The 17991-nt window shown below is 37.6% G+C and overlaps 1 protein-coding gene across 1 annotated transcript in view; it reads right to left on the minus strand.

Annotated features, from left to right (window-relative positions):
- Positions 1-1827: 1827 nt before the first annotated feature.
- The window catches only part of LOC117375627 (metal transporter CNNM4), a 58161-nt gene continuing 41997 nt past the window's right edge, over positions 1828-17991 (minus strand). Inside the window, exons 6-7 of the mRNA XM_033971927.2 lie at positions 11674-11852; positions 1828-6372 (exon numbers count right to left, since the gene is read on the minus strand). Coding sequence (XP_033827818.1) covers positions 6082-6372; positions 11674-11852 — 470 coding nt within the window. The 3' untranslated portion in view covers positions 1828-6081. The remainder of the gene's footprint in view (positions 6373-11673; positions 11853-17991) is intronic.

Raw genomic sequence — 17991 nt, forward strand, 5'->3', positions numbered from 1 at the left:
GTATTGTTACTCTTGACCAAAATATGTATAATTTCTAAATCAATATAACTGCTTTTACAGTTTAAACATTACTCTTAAAGTACATTTTAAACAGGTACTTAAATACTTCTACTTAAGCAGATTTTTTCATGTGATATTTTTACTTTTACTTGAGTAACTTTCTGCCTCTGTATTTGTACTTTTACTTGAGTAAGGGAATTAGTACTTAATCCACCACTGGTAAAATGGAGGCAGCAGTCCTATTAATCTGATTTGTGTTAAATTGTCTCTGTCCACCCAGTGGTAAATATGTAGAACTTATACAGAGCTTTTCTACGGACAAGCACTCAAAGCACTTTATATCGAAGAACCACTCACCCATTCACACACACATTCACACACACACCCCCACACACACATTCACACACACCTTCACACACATTCACACACACATTCACACACACCTTCACACACATTCACACACATTCACACACATTCACACACACATTCACACACACATCCATACACAGACACTGGGGTCAAGATGGATTTTACACTTGTAACCTTTGGGCGGGACTTTTAGATTTTCCAGTTTGGTTTGGTCCAAAGTCCAGGTGTGGATGGCAGTGAAATTATTATATATTAAAGTTGAGAGTATAAAACAGCTTTTACACTTGTGCTGTTTTCTTGGGGGAAATATTAAACCTAAAAAATATGTTAACTACGAGGGCACTTAAGTCAAAGGGGCAGGGCCTTAAGCACCACCTGTCCTCTGTCTGCGCACGTCCCTGCTATAGACTGTATAAAGAAGTGGACTGAGGGTGACGTCACCCATAGCGTTCGGCTCCAGTCAAATGAAGCTTATCGAAGGTAGCAGTTACAGGGGCAAATTTGGAGCCGATTCCACATTTGGAATTCCAACCACGAGTATCATAGCAACCAAAGAGCCAATCCGGAGTGAGGCTGTTGAAGGGAATGGCCATTTCCGCCTGCACCGCTGGTTTAGCAGGGACTGTGCTCTTAGCAACGATGTCAATCAAACCTGTTGCTAACACTAGCGGGAGAGACCTCAGAATAAGAAGTTGACTGATTTGTCTGTTATTAATGTTCACATCTTGATTCATGGACAAAATAGTGAAATAAAAACACCAGGATCATGTAAGGCGGGTTAATCTGAACATTTTAAGACCATAATGACGAGCCTGACAGCAGCAGTTACCAAGGGAGGGGTGACAATATTTCAGAGCCAGAGTCGTTGGAGCTAGAAGCTCGCTCATGATCACTTCGTATTTGGAAAGCGGCATTAGCACATTAGCGATGTCCATTTATATGTACAGTTTGTGGCCCTGAAAAGCCCCGGCCCCGTCTTGCTCATGTCTACTTCCCCAAAGACGCTCCACGTTCATGATGTGTGCTCTTGTTGTCATGACAACAGTAGAAATAGTGCCAGGGGAAGTCTGATTGGATTTGAGGCAAGTAGTGTGAAAACAAGTCCAAGGAACGAACAAAAATAATAGAATACTTCTGGACTTTGGTGTGGACTTTCAGGTGTGAATCAGCCCTGGGTGTCTTACCTGTGGACACAATGGTAGTATCATCTGTGGAAGCTGGAATCGCACTGCCAACCTGTGGACCAGCAGCTGCTCTACCAACGATGTTTTTATGTTGAGAGCGGGATTCAAACCGTTAGGCTTTGGATCAGAAGATGAGCACTCTGAGCTATGTGCCACCCAGTTACACCTTAAAATCTTCTTTCCTTGTTCACCTACATTTTCAGCCCACCCGTATTCATTTACTTGAGAGAATTATAGATTTCGTCTCCACCCCAAAAGAAACACAGGGCAGTCATAGTATTTGGCAGTCTATAACTTTAATTTAAAATGACAGGTGCGTACAGGTACAGTAAAAAAAAGGAGTGTAATGTTCCTTATTCACGGATTGGCTTTGGGGAAAAACGATAATAATTTACAAATACACCAGTGTGAACCCAACCCCACCAAACCAATTAAAAACATATAAAAGAAACGCAATGTAAAATCAAATAGCAAGAAAACTCATAAATCGTTTCACAAATACAATATCTTTATATACACACTTGCATTGAAGGATACAATAAATAAAACTCTAGTAAGAATTTTCTAGTCATGAGGTGAACGCGATCCCCTCTTTTGGTTGTGTTCCCAACAAAGTAAAGGTGCACTATGTAACTTTTCTGATGGATAGTCTGCCATCTGCTTGTTTCCATGGAAATGTTATTGTTTTTCCTGAAATGTTCCACAGTAGGTCATTAAACTTCTCATCTCAACTTAATCTATCTTATTTATTCAATTAGAGGCATTTTTATTGCAGTGATGAACAAGTATTCCTACAGTGAGCCAGCTCGCCTTCCCACAGATCTGGTAAATGATCAGATTTTTATATAGCGGTTTTCCACCTTCAAGGCACTCAAAGAGCTTTACATTAAGGAACCACTCACCCATTCACACACATTCATACACCAGTGTACGCAGACACTGGGGGCGAGGTGGGTTAAGTGTCTTGCCCAACGACACAACGACAGCATTCATCTGTGGGAGCTGATATTGAACTGCCAACCTTCAGATCAGTGGACAAACATTCTGTCTGACCTGTAACTTGGCTTAGTTTCATTACCTGCTTGAGAGAGAGAAGCTTAATGCCAAACTGTGGAACATTCCAGGTATAGCAATGACATCTCCATGGAGACAAGCAGGCGGCGGTGGTGCCTAAATGAGAAAAGTTACATAGTACACCTTTAAGTGATGGTATTTTGGTCACATGCACACTTTAGTTCAGACACTTGCATACAGGCACAGAACCGCAGGCATCAGCTGCTACGATAAGGAAAGAAAAGAAACACAAACGAAAGAAACACAAAATCAAAGCCGATGTACCCAGTGACTCATTCAGGCTGATTATCAAGAAACAGTTTATAGAGAGACCTATTGCTGGTTTTCAGATGACATGAAATTTAAAACACCTAATATGTCATAGCGATGGGGAGCAGCTACAATGAAATATGCAAGTAGTTTTTGTAATATAGTAAAATCATTACCTAGATCGCTAAAACTAATCAAATCAGGTTTAAAATGTGTAGTTAAAAAAAAACAAAACTATGTAAGCAATATCTTGCAACTGTGTTTTTGTTGTTACACCTCCCAAAAGTAATGGCTGGCTTAAAAGTAATCGATGATTTTAACATGTGGTGTTATTTGGGTTTGCCTTCACTCAAAAGTATTACCAGTGACGGCCTGGGGCTGTTATCCATTTTCAGTTGTGGATGAAGTATTCAGTTTTGTTATTTAAGTAAAAGTACAGATACAGAGATAAAAAGTTACTCAAGTAAAAGTCAAAGTATCAAATGAAAAAGTATTTAAATACCCGTTTAACAAATCAACAACACTTGTGTAAAATACTTTTACTTTTTGATCTTAAAGTACATTTTTAAAGTGTTAAATGTAGTGATTAAAAACTTATACATATTTTGCTCAACAGCAGCAATACGAACCCATTTCTTAATTTTTCTTAGGAATTTTGTTTATTTATTTTTGTATGCTCAGAGCCGAAGTTTGAAGCTTTCAAAATTGAAAAATTGAAAAAAATTTCTATGGAAATTTGCGATTCCACCACACATAAACCATGATAGTTATCACAATAAATTGAACAACTTATGACACCCCACTTCTTTAGATGATATACAGTGATTTTCAGCCCTGTCACTTTGACTCATTGTTGACTATAAACTAATAGTGTTGTTAAGGCTGGGGGCGACTGAGAGGACGATGTTCATGCCCTTTGCCCTGTACAGGCACATGAATAAGATAATGTTCAGGGCATCTATTCACTCCCTTGTAGCCAATTTACATGATCTGTATCAAGATTTCGAGATGCTCATCATAGTTACACATTCAGAGGTAAAAGTATTATATCAACCTAAATGTAGAGCTACTTTAAAATCAATGCCCATCTCAGTGGAGTTAGTCTGTGGAACAGCTTAACAGAAGAATTAAAAGTTTGTACGAATCTGGATCAGGTTAAAAGTGTATTTAAAAGAGAAATAATGAGGAAACACCTGGAGGTGAGAGAGTGATGTCCTCAACACAAAGGGTAATATCAGGGGAGGGAGGTGTAGGGTCGAAGAGCATTGGGCCAGTGTCTTGTCTGGATGTGTGTGAATGTTTGTTGTGTCTGTGCGGTTATGTTAATATGTGAATTAAATGTGTAGGCTTAAAATAAATATTCTAACTAACTAATTTGGAAGTTATTGTGATTATTTCAGAGCTCTTTTGTTTGCTTTTTATACTGTTTAGGCTAAAGCATCTCTATGGACAAACATGGCTGATTTTCCCCAAAGCTTTTGATTTGTGACCCTGCTCTCTATGGTTAAAACTCTCCCTATGACATAATTACTTGTAAAATCCAAAAGCCAACAAGAGGCGATCACTTCTCAAACCAGGAAAAGACAAACAGTAGTACAGTAGCTATAAACCCAAACACTCATATTAGTTCAATAAATATCAGTTCATTTTAAGCCTTTTACGGAAGATGCAAGTTGTGTTTCTTGGTGTAAGTTGCTCTTTGCCTTCTAGCTGGTGAGATAGATGGAAAGAAGACTGCACAGTGCTACACATGCGGCAGAGTTGTTTGGGTTCGGGGGCATACAGTAGCTTGGGAGGGACAAAAAGGGGTTGTGGGGTCTCCCTGAGTCTTTCTATTAGGACAGAGAAAGAAAGGTAGCAGAGGTCCAATTACATGAAGGTGCACAGGCTTACAAAACAACTGGAGTTTCCTTATGTCTGTTCACTGCAAAACACAAAGTTTACAGATTTAAAATAACTTGAATTAAAACTTAAAACTTTGAATTTTGGCTTGTTTAGATCTATTTGGTTTGTAGGTTTATCATGGATATCCACATTTTTCAAGCAGGGCTAATAAAAAACCATTGTGCGCAACTTGGGACCCCCACTGTAAAGATAAATTGTACTGTAATTATATATGTAATTATGATTTCTTGGGGGAAAAATATTTGAATTCTGGTCCATTTACAATGGTTTTAACTAGTGTATTTGTTAGTTTTTCTTTAACTAATTTACTAAAATCTTATTTTAATAAAGATGAAATCATAGACTGTATATATAAATGGACATAGCTAACGCACTAGCTGCCATGACCGTGCTGTCACGTTCCAAAGCAGGGCGCACTTCCGGCTACATCGACTATAACTCCAATTCACTTTACATTAAAGAACTGTCAACCCTCTCTCTTTAACTGCTGTTGTGAGGCTCGTCATTTTGGTCTTAAAATGTTTGTATTGACCCCTTCAACATGATCCTGGTATGTTTTTTTGCTGTTGTGTCTGTAGCTCAAGATATGAACATTAATAACAGACAAATCAGGTGCTTTCTTTCCCCAAGGTCGCTCCCACTAGCGTTAGCAACAGGTTTCATTGACAGTGTTGCTAAATGCCCACACCCTGCCAAATTAGCGGTGTGGGCGGGAAGGGGGTGTTACCTTCAACAGCTTCGCTCCGAATTGACTCTTTGATTGCTACGATACTCGCTGTCAAATATGGAACTCTGCTCCAAATTCGTCCTTATAACTGCTAGACTTGATGAGCTTCATTTAACTGGAGCCGAACACTGCACTTCTTTATACAGTCTATGGGTTAAATACTAATATTATGATAATATAATTTCTGAAAATCATCTTGTAACCCTGATTTTGGTTTACGCTTTTGTATGTTTCAAGATTTTTATTTTTATTTTTTTTGTACTTTTAAGAAAAAATATCTGTCCCTGGAGTGAGAATTTATGGCTAATTTTGTAGATCATGTTAGTAAAAATTTGGATAATCCATTCTAAATAAAAATAAACAAATATACCAGTCAAAAAAAAAAAAAAAAAATCTAGAGTAAAAATAATAAAACAAAATTAATATTCAAAATTCAAGCTATTTCAACTTCTGTAGACATTTGCAGTGTTTCCTTTGGCATGTCTACCGTCTTTGGATCTGCTTGTTCCCACTCTTAAGCACAGTCTGTGTCTCTCAGCCTAAATGTGCAGTGTGAGTGGGTCGGGCTGAGGGTCAGATACTGTTGTCCAGAGAGCTGTGGTGGTTCGGGGCACTATGGGGGGCATGGATTTCATTCTGGAGGAGTAACGTGGTCTCATCCGGTCCATTTTCTAGCACATTTGAGTCCTGCCTGTTCAGATCTGAGATGGCCAGGGGGGTGGAGGGTGGAGGGGTGGTGGTGGTAGTGGTACTAAGGGGTACGGTAGGGTCCAGGATGGGCGTCTGATGGGTGCTCTCTGGAGACTGAGGGGTGCTGTCCAAGCGAGATGCCATCAAGCCATTCTGGTACTGGGCCCTGGTGATCTGTAGGGGTTGGAGAAGATGACACAAAATATAGGGTTAATTATAAAGATACAGAGGTGGGTAGAGTAAACATTGTACTGAAGTATGAATACTGTCACTTTAAAATACTATTAAAGGTCCTATATTATGCAAAATTGATTCCTCTGAGCTTTTAGTCAAGTTATAATGTTGTTATCTCACCCAAAACATACCTGGAGTTGTGTTTGTATAATTCACACATGTTTGAGTAAGTCTGGATTATTAGGCTCTCTGCATCTCCAAAACTCAAAATCCTCTGTTCCACCTTGTGATGTCATTAAGCAGGTGTTTTCAAGTTAACAGCTACTTTTTACCTTTTGTTTATTAGACATTGGCAATTCCAGGGCTGAAGTCATCCAAATTATTCTAGTGAAGGTGTAAGTAGTTTAAAAACACAGTGGAGCACTTCCTGTATTACTGCGTGACATCACAAGGTGGAACAGAGTGTTTTCTGCTTGAGAGAAGAACTCAGCCTAAATATGCAGAGTTTGTGAGTTAAACATGTGTGAATGAAACAAAACACAACTCCAGGTTCCTCCTTGTGATGTCATGTGGTGATACAGTGTTTTGGAAAATTACTCTATTGATGAATAATAATTTATTTGCGAAGCCTGTTGAGTTATGAAATACAAAAAGGTTTATTCTTAGTTATAACAGATATGGACAGACTGGTAGCCTTCTGGTGTCCCAAGAAAATCTCCCTGAGTCTCTCCTTTAGAGGATCTCTCCCAGAGCATCTGAGCTCTGAGCATTTATACCAGAATTACAAGGCTACATACATATCAAAGCAGGGTGACTTTTGCTTCATATCCATGAGATAATGAACTTTTACAACTGTGGACAGGTAAGACACCAAAGGCTCTCCTGGAGGATGGGTGAGAGCCTTTGTACAATTTGATGTCCGCTCTGGATCTGAGTCACACAGATCAAATGCAATTATACATTACCATCACAACAGGAAGTGCTCCACTGTGTTTTCAAACTCCACACACGTTCACTAGAATCGTTTGGATGATTTCAGCTCCGAAACTAAAGTTTAACAATAGCTGTTAACTTGAAAACTACCGCTTCATGACATCACAAGGTGGAATAGAGCATTTTGAGCTTTAGAGACGTAGACAGACGAATGATAAAGGATTATTCAAACGTGTGATTTTTGAGGAGGTAGCTGCATTATCACATGGCTTAAAGCTCACAAGTCTTATAAGTCTTATATTTTTGTAGAATATAAACCAAGTCTAATAATAAACAAGTTTGTACAGGTTTGATTAAACAGTTGTTATTTTGAAGAATTCTGAGATGGCACACCCTTTTTAAAACGGGTGTCACCACAGGAAGTCAACAGTTTTGGTTAACGGGGAAAGTTTTTACTGATATAACACTTTAAATACACTACGTTGTTGTTTCTAAAGAAGGGAACTCTGCCAACTTCTTGCAGAAGAAGCAGAAGAAGCAGAAGAAGAAGCAGAAGAAGAAGCAGAAGAAGAAGAAGAAGCAGAAGAAGAAGAAGCAGCAGAAGAAGAAGAAGCAGCAGAAGAAGAAGAAGAAGCAGCAGAAGAAGAAGAAGCAGCAGAAGAAGAAGAAGCAGCAGAAGAAGAAGAAGCAGCAGAAGAAGAAGAAGAAGCAGAAGAAGCAGAAGAAGAAGAAGAAGAAGACCTTTAAGCAATAGTAATATCTTAGTTGCGTAAAGTAGTACGTGTTGTACTTAAACTTAGAGAAACTAAAGCGTATCTGAAATGTAAATAGTTTAAAAGTCAATATAAATGTTTTGTCAGTGTTGAGTATGACTCACAGTGGGAAGTCTAACCACCATTTTCCTCATGTTCCTATAGTTATTTATGTGAACGTGTTATTAATTTTGTGACGTATAGAAATTGAAAGCTCAAATGAAAGTATGATATACTGGGTGGATTAAAGAAAACAACACAAAGGGGAGAATCAAGATTTAAAACAAGCCTCATAATAAACAAGTTTGTACAGGTTTGATTAAACAGTTGTTATTTCGAAGAATTCTGAGTGAGATGGCACACCCTTTTTAAAACGGGTGTCACCACAGGAAGTCAATAGTTTTGGTTAACGGGGAAAGTTTTTACTGATATAACACTTTAAATACACTATGTTGTTGTTTCTAAAGGAGGGAACTCTGCCAACTTCTTGCCAATCAAGAAGAAGAAGAAGGAGAAGGAGGAGGAGGAGGAGAATGACCTTTAAGCAATAGTAATATCTTAGTTGCGTAAAGTAGTACGTGTTGCACTTAAACTTAGAGAAACTAAAGCGTATTTGAAACGTAAATAATTTAAAATAAGTTCAATATAAATGTTTTGTCAGTGTTTAGTATGACTCACAGTGGGAAGTCTAACCACCATTTTCCTCATGTTCCTATAGTTATTTATGTGAACGTGTTATTAATTTTGTGACGTATAGAAATTGAAAGCTCAAATGAAAGTATGATATTTTTATTTAACCTTTATTTAACCAGGAAGAAGACTCATTGAGATTAAAAAATCTCTTTTCCAAGAGCGTCCTGGCCAACAGGCCACAGTGTTAGGTACAAAAAAACAAACATATACACACAATTTAAAAACACAGATCGATCAAATTGCTTCAACAGGTTCAATTAAAACAATTACACACTAATGTTTAAAAGAATCTAAGGAGACCAGCTCCTTTACTTTCAAGTCATTTTGTAATAGGTTCCAGGCCCAAGGAGGAGAAAACTGAAAAGCCTTTTTCCCAAACTCAGACCTAACCCTGGGAACAGACAATAAAAACAGATCCTGTGAGCGAAGGCTGTATGCACCAGTATCTCTCTGAACTATGTGCCTTTGCAAGTATGAAGGAAGCTGACCAAGAATACATTTGTATATAAGTAGATACAAGTGTTTGAGTCTCCGTGTGGCCAGAGACGTCCAGCCCATACTGGATATACTGGGTGGATTAAAGAAAACAACACAAAGGGGAGAATCAAGATTTAAACCAAGCCTCATAGTAAACAAGTTTGTACAGGTTTGATTAAACAGTTGTTATTTAGAAGAATTCTGAGTGAGATGGCACACCCTTTTTAAAACAGGTGTCACCACAGGAAGTCAATAGTTTGAGTAACGGGCAACGCTTTAAATATGATGTTGTTTCTAAAGGAGGAAGCTCACAAAATGATAGACCATAAAAAATAAAAATAGTAGGAATAATAATAACACTGGTCAACACTAAATTTATTGTCTAAGATTTTTTAGCTGATTTAGGATAATTTTGATGTGCTGAATCCAAAAATCACATTGGTTTTGCTCAATCAGGTCAACGTTCTGAACTAAGCTACATATTTGTTTTTGGACAATTTTGTTTAAATGTATGAGTATTTTCACATCATATGATGCAAAATTCTGTTATATTTCTCACTATAAACAAATTCTGAAGATTTTGCATGTGCCAACTTATGACTAATTGTTTTTTTTTTATATTACAAGTGAATGAAATGGCTTCGACTAGAAGATCTTGCAAAAATAAGCCTGACATATTCTGCTACATCTGCAGTGAATACACCAATGTTCCTAACAGGAATCAAGTCACAAGTTTCATAAAGCGTGCTTACCATGCTTATTTTGGTATTAAACTTGGTGACCAAGATGAAGCTTGGGCGCCACACATGGCATGCAAGTCATGCACCGAGTATCTGCGTCAGTGGACTAAAGGCAAGAAGAGTTGTCTGAAGTTTGGAGGGAGCCGACATCAATAGCTACTTCTGGGCTATTGATGTGACTGGGATGAACAGAAAGAACCGAAGCAGCCTCAAGTATCCTGACCGTGAATCAGCACGTCGTCCTGTAGCTCACTGTGATGAAATTCCAGTACCTGTCTTTGTAGAAGTTCCTGACATCAGTGACAAAGATTCCTCCAGTGTGGTTTTAATGATGATGCTCCACATCCTTTTTCCCAAAAGGAGCTAAATGTTCAGGTTTCCTGTGAATCTGGGATCACTGAGTGATGAGCAGGTGGAGAGATTCCATCAGGACATAAAAGAGATGGAGACCAGGTATCAGGGACGCTGGGATGCAGTCATGATGGCTGATTACTGTTGGACTCTGAAGAGAGACATCCCTGCTGCTGAGCATTCAAGGGGTTCATAGAAACAGAAGTTCATGTCCTGAATTTTGCACAATGATAACGTAACGTTCCAATTTACATGTACTTACCTTTATCAATTAATATAACGTAACATTTAATTAATACATTCTGTTAGAAAACTATTTTTTATCTCCTAAAACATTTTTTGGATGAGAAATATTAAAGAAAATCAACTGATAATGTCACAAAATTGTAATCAATTTAGTCAGAAGATTGGATTTTTCAAAATCAAATTAGCCTAACCTGACCTGACTGAGAAAAAACATTTTTGGATTCAGCGGTGCTAAAAGGTCCTAATTTAGTTGAAAAAACACAGACAACTTTCAAAAATGTTTTTTTTGTAACCCAGTGTAATTAAAGCTGCAAGTGGCAGCGAACGGCCCTCGCGGGCGGTGCTTCGCACTCGGCCGACCCGGCACTCCCTGTGGGTGTCGCTAACGCGCCAGTTTTGTCTGTGTTATTGCAGCTTTGGGCTGTACTTGTCACTAAACAAAGTGTACACACAGTGGGTGGACTGATGCAGAAAATGCAAAAACATGGGTTTTTCCAAGCATCGCCATGGCAACACTGTGCAAAATACAAACTTGGCCCCACGGACTTTTTTGACGGGGACGACCTGAAGAATCACTGTGCCAAATTTCACATTCCTCAATGAAGCAAACAAGTCGTTATAAGACTTTGAAATGTACGAAAATTTGCAAATGTTCCCATTAGGATAACATAGGCTCTTTCGAGCATCGCCATGGCAACCCAATGAAAAAAATGACATGAGTCCCATTGACTTTTTTGATCAGGATGACATGAAGAGTCATGGTGCTAAATTTCACATTATTCCATGAAGCTAATATTGTTCCCATGAATGGGAAAAATTGGGAGGTTTCCCATTAGGATAACATTGGCAGTTTGGCATCGCCATGGCAACACGGAGCAAAAAAACACATGGGTGTGATTGACTTTATTGATTGGGATGACCCAATGGAATTCGCCCATGCACTCATCGTTGCGGAAGCAATAGGCCCTATGCCCTGTATGGGCTCGGGCCTAATGATGATGAGGAGGAACAGGAGGAGAAAAAAAGGGGGAGGAGGAGAAGGAGAGGAAGAAGAAGAAGGAGAAGCAGGAGAAGAAGGATGAGGAGGAGAAAAACAATAAATACGCCACCTTGACAAACTGCAGGTCCGTGAGGGCCCGCACGTTGAAGTCGGGGATGTACTGCTGCACGGGGAGGCTGTTGTTGAGTTGGCTGTTGCTGCCGCTGATGGACAGAGACTCGGTCCGGTCGGCTCCGCTCAGAGACGACGTGCGGTTCAGACCACTTATGTGAGAGGGGGACCGGAACTCTGAAACACACACAAGTACAAGCATTAGAACGATGTCATCTGTGAGCTCTGTGGACAAGCACTGCACTGGAAAAAACACAATATCTAACCGGGTTTAATATGACTTGAATTGAGAATATTATGTCACATCTGGAAAAGTTTAGGTGGATATGGACTTAACTGATATCAAGGAACCAATAATCGATCCATAAGTGAAGTAAAGTAGATCCAATGTAAAGTAATCTCAACTAGTCAAAACTACTCAGATGCTTTATGGAATATTCCACTGTATAGCATTAAACATATCTATCTAGATTCAATTACAGGTGGTTTTATAGCTACAAAAATACCTAGCCCTTTGATGTCACCTGTTTGGTTAATTTAATGCCATACTTAAGATTTGAACATCTCCATAGCAACAAGAAAGTGACACTCTCTACCAGAAAGTTGCATGAAGCGGTTTTAAGATTGATATTCTGAATTCAAGTCATTTTAACCCATTTAGATATGGTTTTCTTTGCAGTGAAGCCACTTTCTGAAAGGTTTCAATGGGAGACAAGATGCAGTGAATCTGTTATGAACACATTATTATTATTATTATTACTATTAATAGACAACTGGATAAGTGACATACAAATAATGGTACAACACAATGGAGACAGGGGATTAATGAAGGAAATGGGTTAATATATAGTTAAGTTGAGACTATTTTCTGGTTGCACACCTACAAACAAGATTCCACTACTTTATAAAGAGTTAGTTACTAAATAATACATTCAAATATTCAATAATATAATAATATAATTCAATAATTCTTCACTAATATTTATAGAAAACCAAGCCCTGATGACTACATAACATAGTAGATACAGAGAAATATATTTAAGAAAGTTATGAAATTATTCATGGCAAACATCACAGATTCCAATGGCTCCTCAAAGAATGGGACCTTGTCCTGAGACAAACCATGCAAATATTCACAAGAGAGTGATTCATATATGCAGCATTCAGACACAAACACAGAACATAACCACAGCCACAGACACTTGTCTTAACAGCTCTGTAGCTCTGTTGTGGGACAAATGAAGGCTCAAACATTACAAGATGTTGTAAGCCAAAATCGGCCTGTAAATTGTCTTAATTACACCCAATTAAAGACCAAAACAGGAAATCGACTTAACTGATATCAAGGAACTAATACCCAATCCAGCAAATTTTGCAGTATCTGTGCCAATATTTGACATCAGTATCGGTATCAGAGCATCTCTAGAGAGGAATAATTGCTTCAGTTGTTTTATGACAATTTTGACTGGTTCTAAAATAAATTAGTAGATATAAGAAAAAATACTGGCCAATGAAGTAGCCATTTTCTCATTTTATGAGCAAATAAATAGCTTGAATTAAAAAGCATGGAAACAAGTCAAATAATGTAGGTCCAACATATAAAGTAATCTTAACTAGTCAAAACTACTAAGATTAAAGAAGCACAATGTAACTTTTTGGATGGACTGTCTGCTACCTGCCTGCCGCCATGTTATTGATTTACGGAATATTCCACAGTATGGCATTAAGCGTATCTAGATTCAATTCCAGGTGGTTTTATTGCTACAAAAACACCTGGCTGAACACCTGGTTATCTTAAATTATGCTGTAGCTTTAGAGCACTGACAGTTGTTTAACTATTAAGTTGCTTCAATACCTATAAAAAATAAATAAATAAATAAAATTATACTATATATGTATATATATATATATATATATATAAAATATATATCACACACTATTGCCATAATTCACACAATGTGGGATAATCCTACCTGAGTATGTTGACTAGACTACAATATAAAACACTGAATCACTTGCTGTAATACTGAATCACTTGGTGTAGTACTGAATCACTTCCTGTAGTACGTTTCCAGCTCTACCGCTTCATAATGAAACTTGAAATGTGTAAGTCTTGTGTGTGTCATTCAACAGTCATAAGATTTACAGTGGCATGCTAACTTCCTCCAAAACATCCAGGAACGTCACATGCAAAAATACACTACATCCATCAGCTGTGCATGGCTGTATTACCCATAGGTGTGAGCCGTCCAGTAGGGGGCCTCAGTGAGTCATAGGATACAGTTTTCCCTGGACACGTCAACTGCATTAGTTTCTTTTTTAGTTTTTTGTTTGTTTAATAACATTAATGTGATGTTGGTTAAGCCACAAACTAGTACTATTTCCAGTTAGAGGTTAGACTGCACTAGGGTCATTACTGTAGACCATGTTAGTAAAGGATACTGTCACACACACGAAATATATGTTGATGTTTGTTCATTTTAAAATTGGTTGTGTTTTTGCATTTTTTGCTTGTAACTTCGATTTAGTGCATTTAGTTTAATGTATGGAAGTCAACAAACCAAACCAACTCTGCAGCAGATATAAATATAAAGTTACCTGAAAGTTTTCACCAAGCTAGCAGAATCCTGCTACTATTACATAAATTCTTAGTTTGTTTTAAATATATTTTGCCATGCGTCTAAAACATATACATTTCATGCAGTTGCAAACTCTCCAATAATGATTTATACTGAAGTTGTTTCAAACCTGGAGTCACATGTAAATTAATGATTACCAACTTATTATGTAAGGTCCTATATTTCACAAAATTGAATTGTTTTAAGCCATGTTATAATGTTGTTACCTCCTCCAAAACATACTTAGAGTTGTGTTGTGTTTCATTCATACATGTTTGAGCAACAACTCCGGGTATGTTTGTGATGAGGAAACAACATTATAACATAAATCATAAAATAATGTAACATGGGCTCTTTAATGGGGATAACTTATTAGCTGTACATGGCATTTCTTAATTGAAATAGTAACAGGAAAGACACTATAGTATAGCAATATAATGAGTGATTATGATTATTATTATGACTTAATCGGTTCAAAGACTAGAAAACAGAACTGATCTTTCTCACTTCTTTCTCACTTTCTAGAGCCAGTCATGTGGACATTTTTGACCTTTAAAATCTTTCATTCTCGGGATTTTAAAAATAAATGATGGAATATGCTTTCATTTTTGATCTACAAACTTTTTTATTTAGTTTCTGTTTGACTAAAAGGAAAAATGGAGCATGAAGACAGATCTGTTCTCCAAAACCTTTTTATATTGATAATAGGAAAACCGCAACTATAATAAAGGGATGGGACAAGATCTCGTACCACAAGACCTCACGAGACAAAATTATCAAACATGATTTTCCTCTGTGTTTTTACATTTAGATTGGACAGAAAAGTGCAAGTTATAAGTTGTAGTTCCAAAAAACAAAAATAAGACACAACATAAATAAATCATAAATGGTGAGGAAAAAAATAATTTATATATTATGAATTATGTTAAAATCTGATCTTATCTTGTTCTCATGGGCCCAATCTCGTCTCTCGTTTTGTGGAAATTGGATCTTGTCCCACCCCTGCTATAATGACAGTTAAGTAAAAGATATACTTGGCTTTAACCAGTTCTGTAGCATATATTCTGGGGATGTCCAATTTATAACTTCTATAATAATTTTTGTTTTAAAAATGATAAGACTGCAAACTTTTACTCAATATTTAAGAAAACACTGTGATATGAACTCCTTAGACAGGTATAATAATAAAACCAGCTAAACCTGCCTCTAGAAACATGTTCAATAAGACCCCATTGGAGGTTTGTATAATAATTTGCAGGGGACATTATATTACTTAGGCTGTATAATTATTATAATTTTTTTAAGGTACACTTAATTGCCCCTGTAGGGAAACTTGTCGTCTGCATTTGACCCATCTTTCAATGCCACTGGGGGGACCCATCTCTGCGATCTTGTTGCTAGAGGCAGTATTGCAATGTAACTAAGAACAAGTAATAAAGCGCTGTACTTAAGTACAAATTTTAGGTATTTGTACTGTACTTAAGTGCATTTTAAAGTGGGCACTTTTTACTTTCACTACTTTATTTGAGAGCAGGTATGAGTACTTTAACTTAAGTAACACAAGTGAGTACTTCTTCCATCACTGTAAATTGGCTTAGTCAGGACTACTTTAGCTGGAGGAGTTTCAGTGTTTGTGATTTGCCAATTGTTGCCATTCAACGGCTTAAGTCTAATTTTCCATTTTAAAGCAAAACAATTATCTGAGATCAAACTTCTTCTACCTCTCGTCAGTGTAACCTTTTAACACGCACATGTTGCTAACTTAGAGTTAGCCATCCATCCTCTAATGTTAAAGCACCCAGACATGCCGGAGGTTACCTGGCAACCGAGAGAACAGAGAAAACCTCTTAAAGGAGAGGTGACGATGGCGGGGAGCGGCCACTGAGACAGGACAGAGGGAGGAGCAAGGGGGAACAGTCAGACATAAACAGACAAATATGAGAGAGGAAGTACTAGGAAACACAAGCTCCATACAGGTAGAGGTGGGCCACCTCGTCAAAAAAGGTTATATAGAAAATTGATGTTTTGAATGCAGCAACCAATAAGCCCAGCTGTTATAGGAGCCAATTTGGAGCAGAATTCCGACCGTGAGTATCATAGCAAGCAAAGAGCCAATCCCGAGACAGGCTGTTGAGGGTAACACCCCTTCCTGCCCGCACTGCTAGTTTACCAGGGAGCGGATGATTAGCAATGCTGTCAATCAAACCTGTTACTAACGAAAGCGGGAGTGACCTCAGGGAAAGAAGGTGCCTGATATGTCCTGATTTGTTATTAATGTTCATATCTTGATTTAGGGGCTGAATAGTGAAATAAAAACATCAGGATCATGTTGAGCGGGTTAATACGAACATTTTAAGACCTAAATGATGAGCCTGACAGCAGCAGTTACAGAGAGAGGGGCGACAATTTATTAATGTAACGTGAACTAGAGCCAGAGTCATTGGAGCCAGAAGTGCACCATGGTCACTTCCTATTTGGAACGCAGCGGCTAACAGTTTAGCTATGTCCATTTATGTATACAGTCTATGGGCCCATCTTAAAAGTGACTGTTTAACTTTACTGATGATGGGTCCTCTTAAATGACTATCCTGCTGTTTTTAATCTGTAATGAATAAGAGATTTGTGCACTGTTACATTTAGACCCTGAATAGCAGCTGTTTAGCCTAGCTGCTAAGGTTGGAGTGCACATGTTGTATTTCCATTTCATTTTCTGGAAAATTACATAAATTTATATCATCATTTATATTTTATACCTGCAGGAACTACAGACACACAACTGTTTGATTAAAATGTGACATTTTTGTTTACTTGAGGTGTATTTTAGTCAATATTGCCCACCTCTACCTCCTGGAGATATTCATAATCACTGCTGCTAGAATGACAAGACTATTAAAGTAAATAAAAATACATAAATAAATAAAAACTGTAAGAAAATGTGTTATGGAGATAAACAAACATTCAAACATCTTGTGTTTAAATATAGCACAAGAGGGAGTGACTATTTGTTTATAGGGAGTGTGGAGCAAGGAGGAGAGTTCAAAGGTCATCGCTGGAAGACATTTTAGACAGTTAAACTACATTCCAGCTAAAACTTGACCCGCCTGGTGCACCCGGTAAACTCTCCCCTCCTGCTTAGAACGGCCAATAAAGAAAACATGAATACATATGAATCTGAATATCACAGTTTGCCATGTTTGACCATCTACTTCAGTGTATAGGTGGTATTAAAAATAAAATATAGTAATTTGTAATTTTAGTTTTTCATGTTTAAAGATAGATATTTTCATAATTGGTCTGGATTATAACTGGGAAAAGTTGAATAAATTCCAAATTTCTTTGCCTGAAATGTTCCGCAATATGGCCTTCCCCTTGTCCATCGTTCTGATATTCAATTGCCGATGTATGTTTTATTACTAAAGATAAACTTATCAGCTCATAGTAAGAATGCATATTTTTCAGGTTAATGCCATCCTGTGAAATATTTCTAGCACAGGAATAGCATCCCTGGGGAGATAAGCAGGGAGTGGACCCTCCTCTGGAAAATTTCCACTTTGCACCAGCCTGTAGTGAACAATACACTGAATATATTATTATTACATTATTTAGTCACATGATGGTTGGTTTTAAGTCATGTTATAATATTGTTACCTCATCATAAACATACATGGAGCTGTGTTTTGTTTCATTCACACATGTAA

This window comes from Periophthalmus magnuspinnatus, chromosome 9 (assembly GCF_009829125.3).
Source record: "Periophthalmus magnuspinnatus isolate fPerMag1 chromosome 9, fPerMag1.2.pri, whole genome shotgun sequence".
Taxonomy (NCBI): domain Eukaryota; kingdom Metazoa; phylum Chordata; class Actinopteri; order Gobiiformes; family Gobiidae; genus Periophthalmus; species Periophthalmus magnuspinnatus.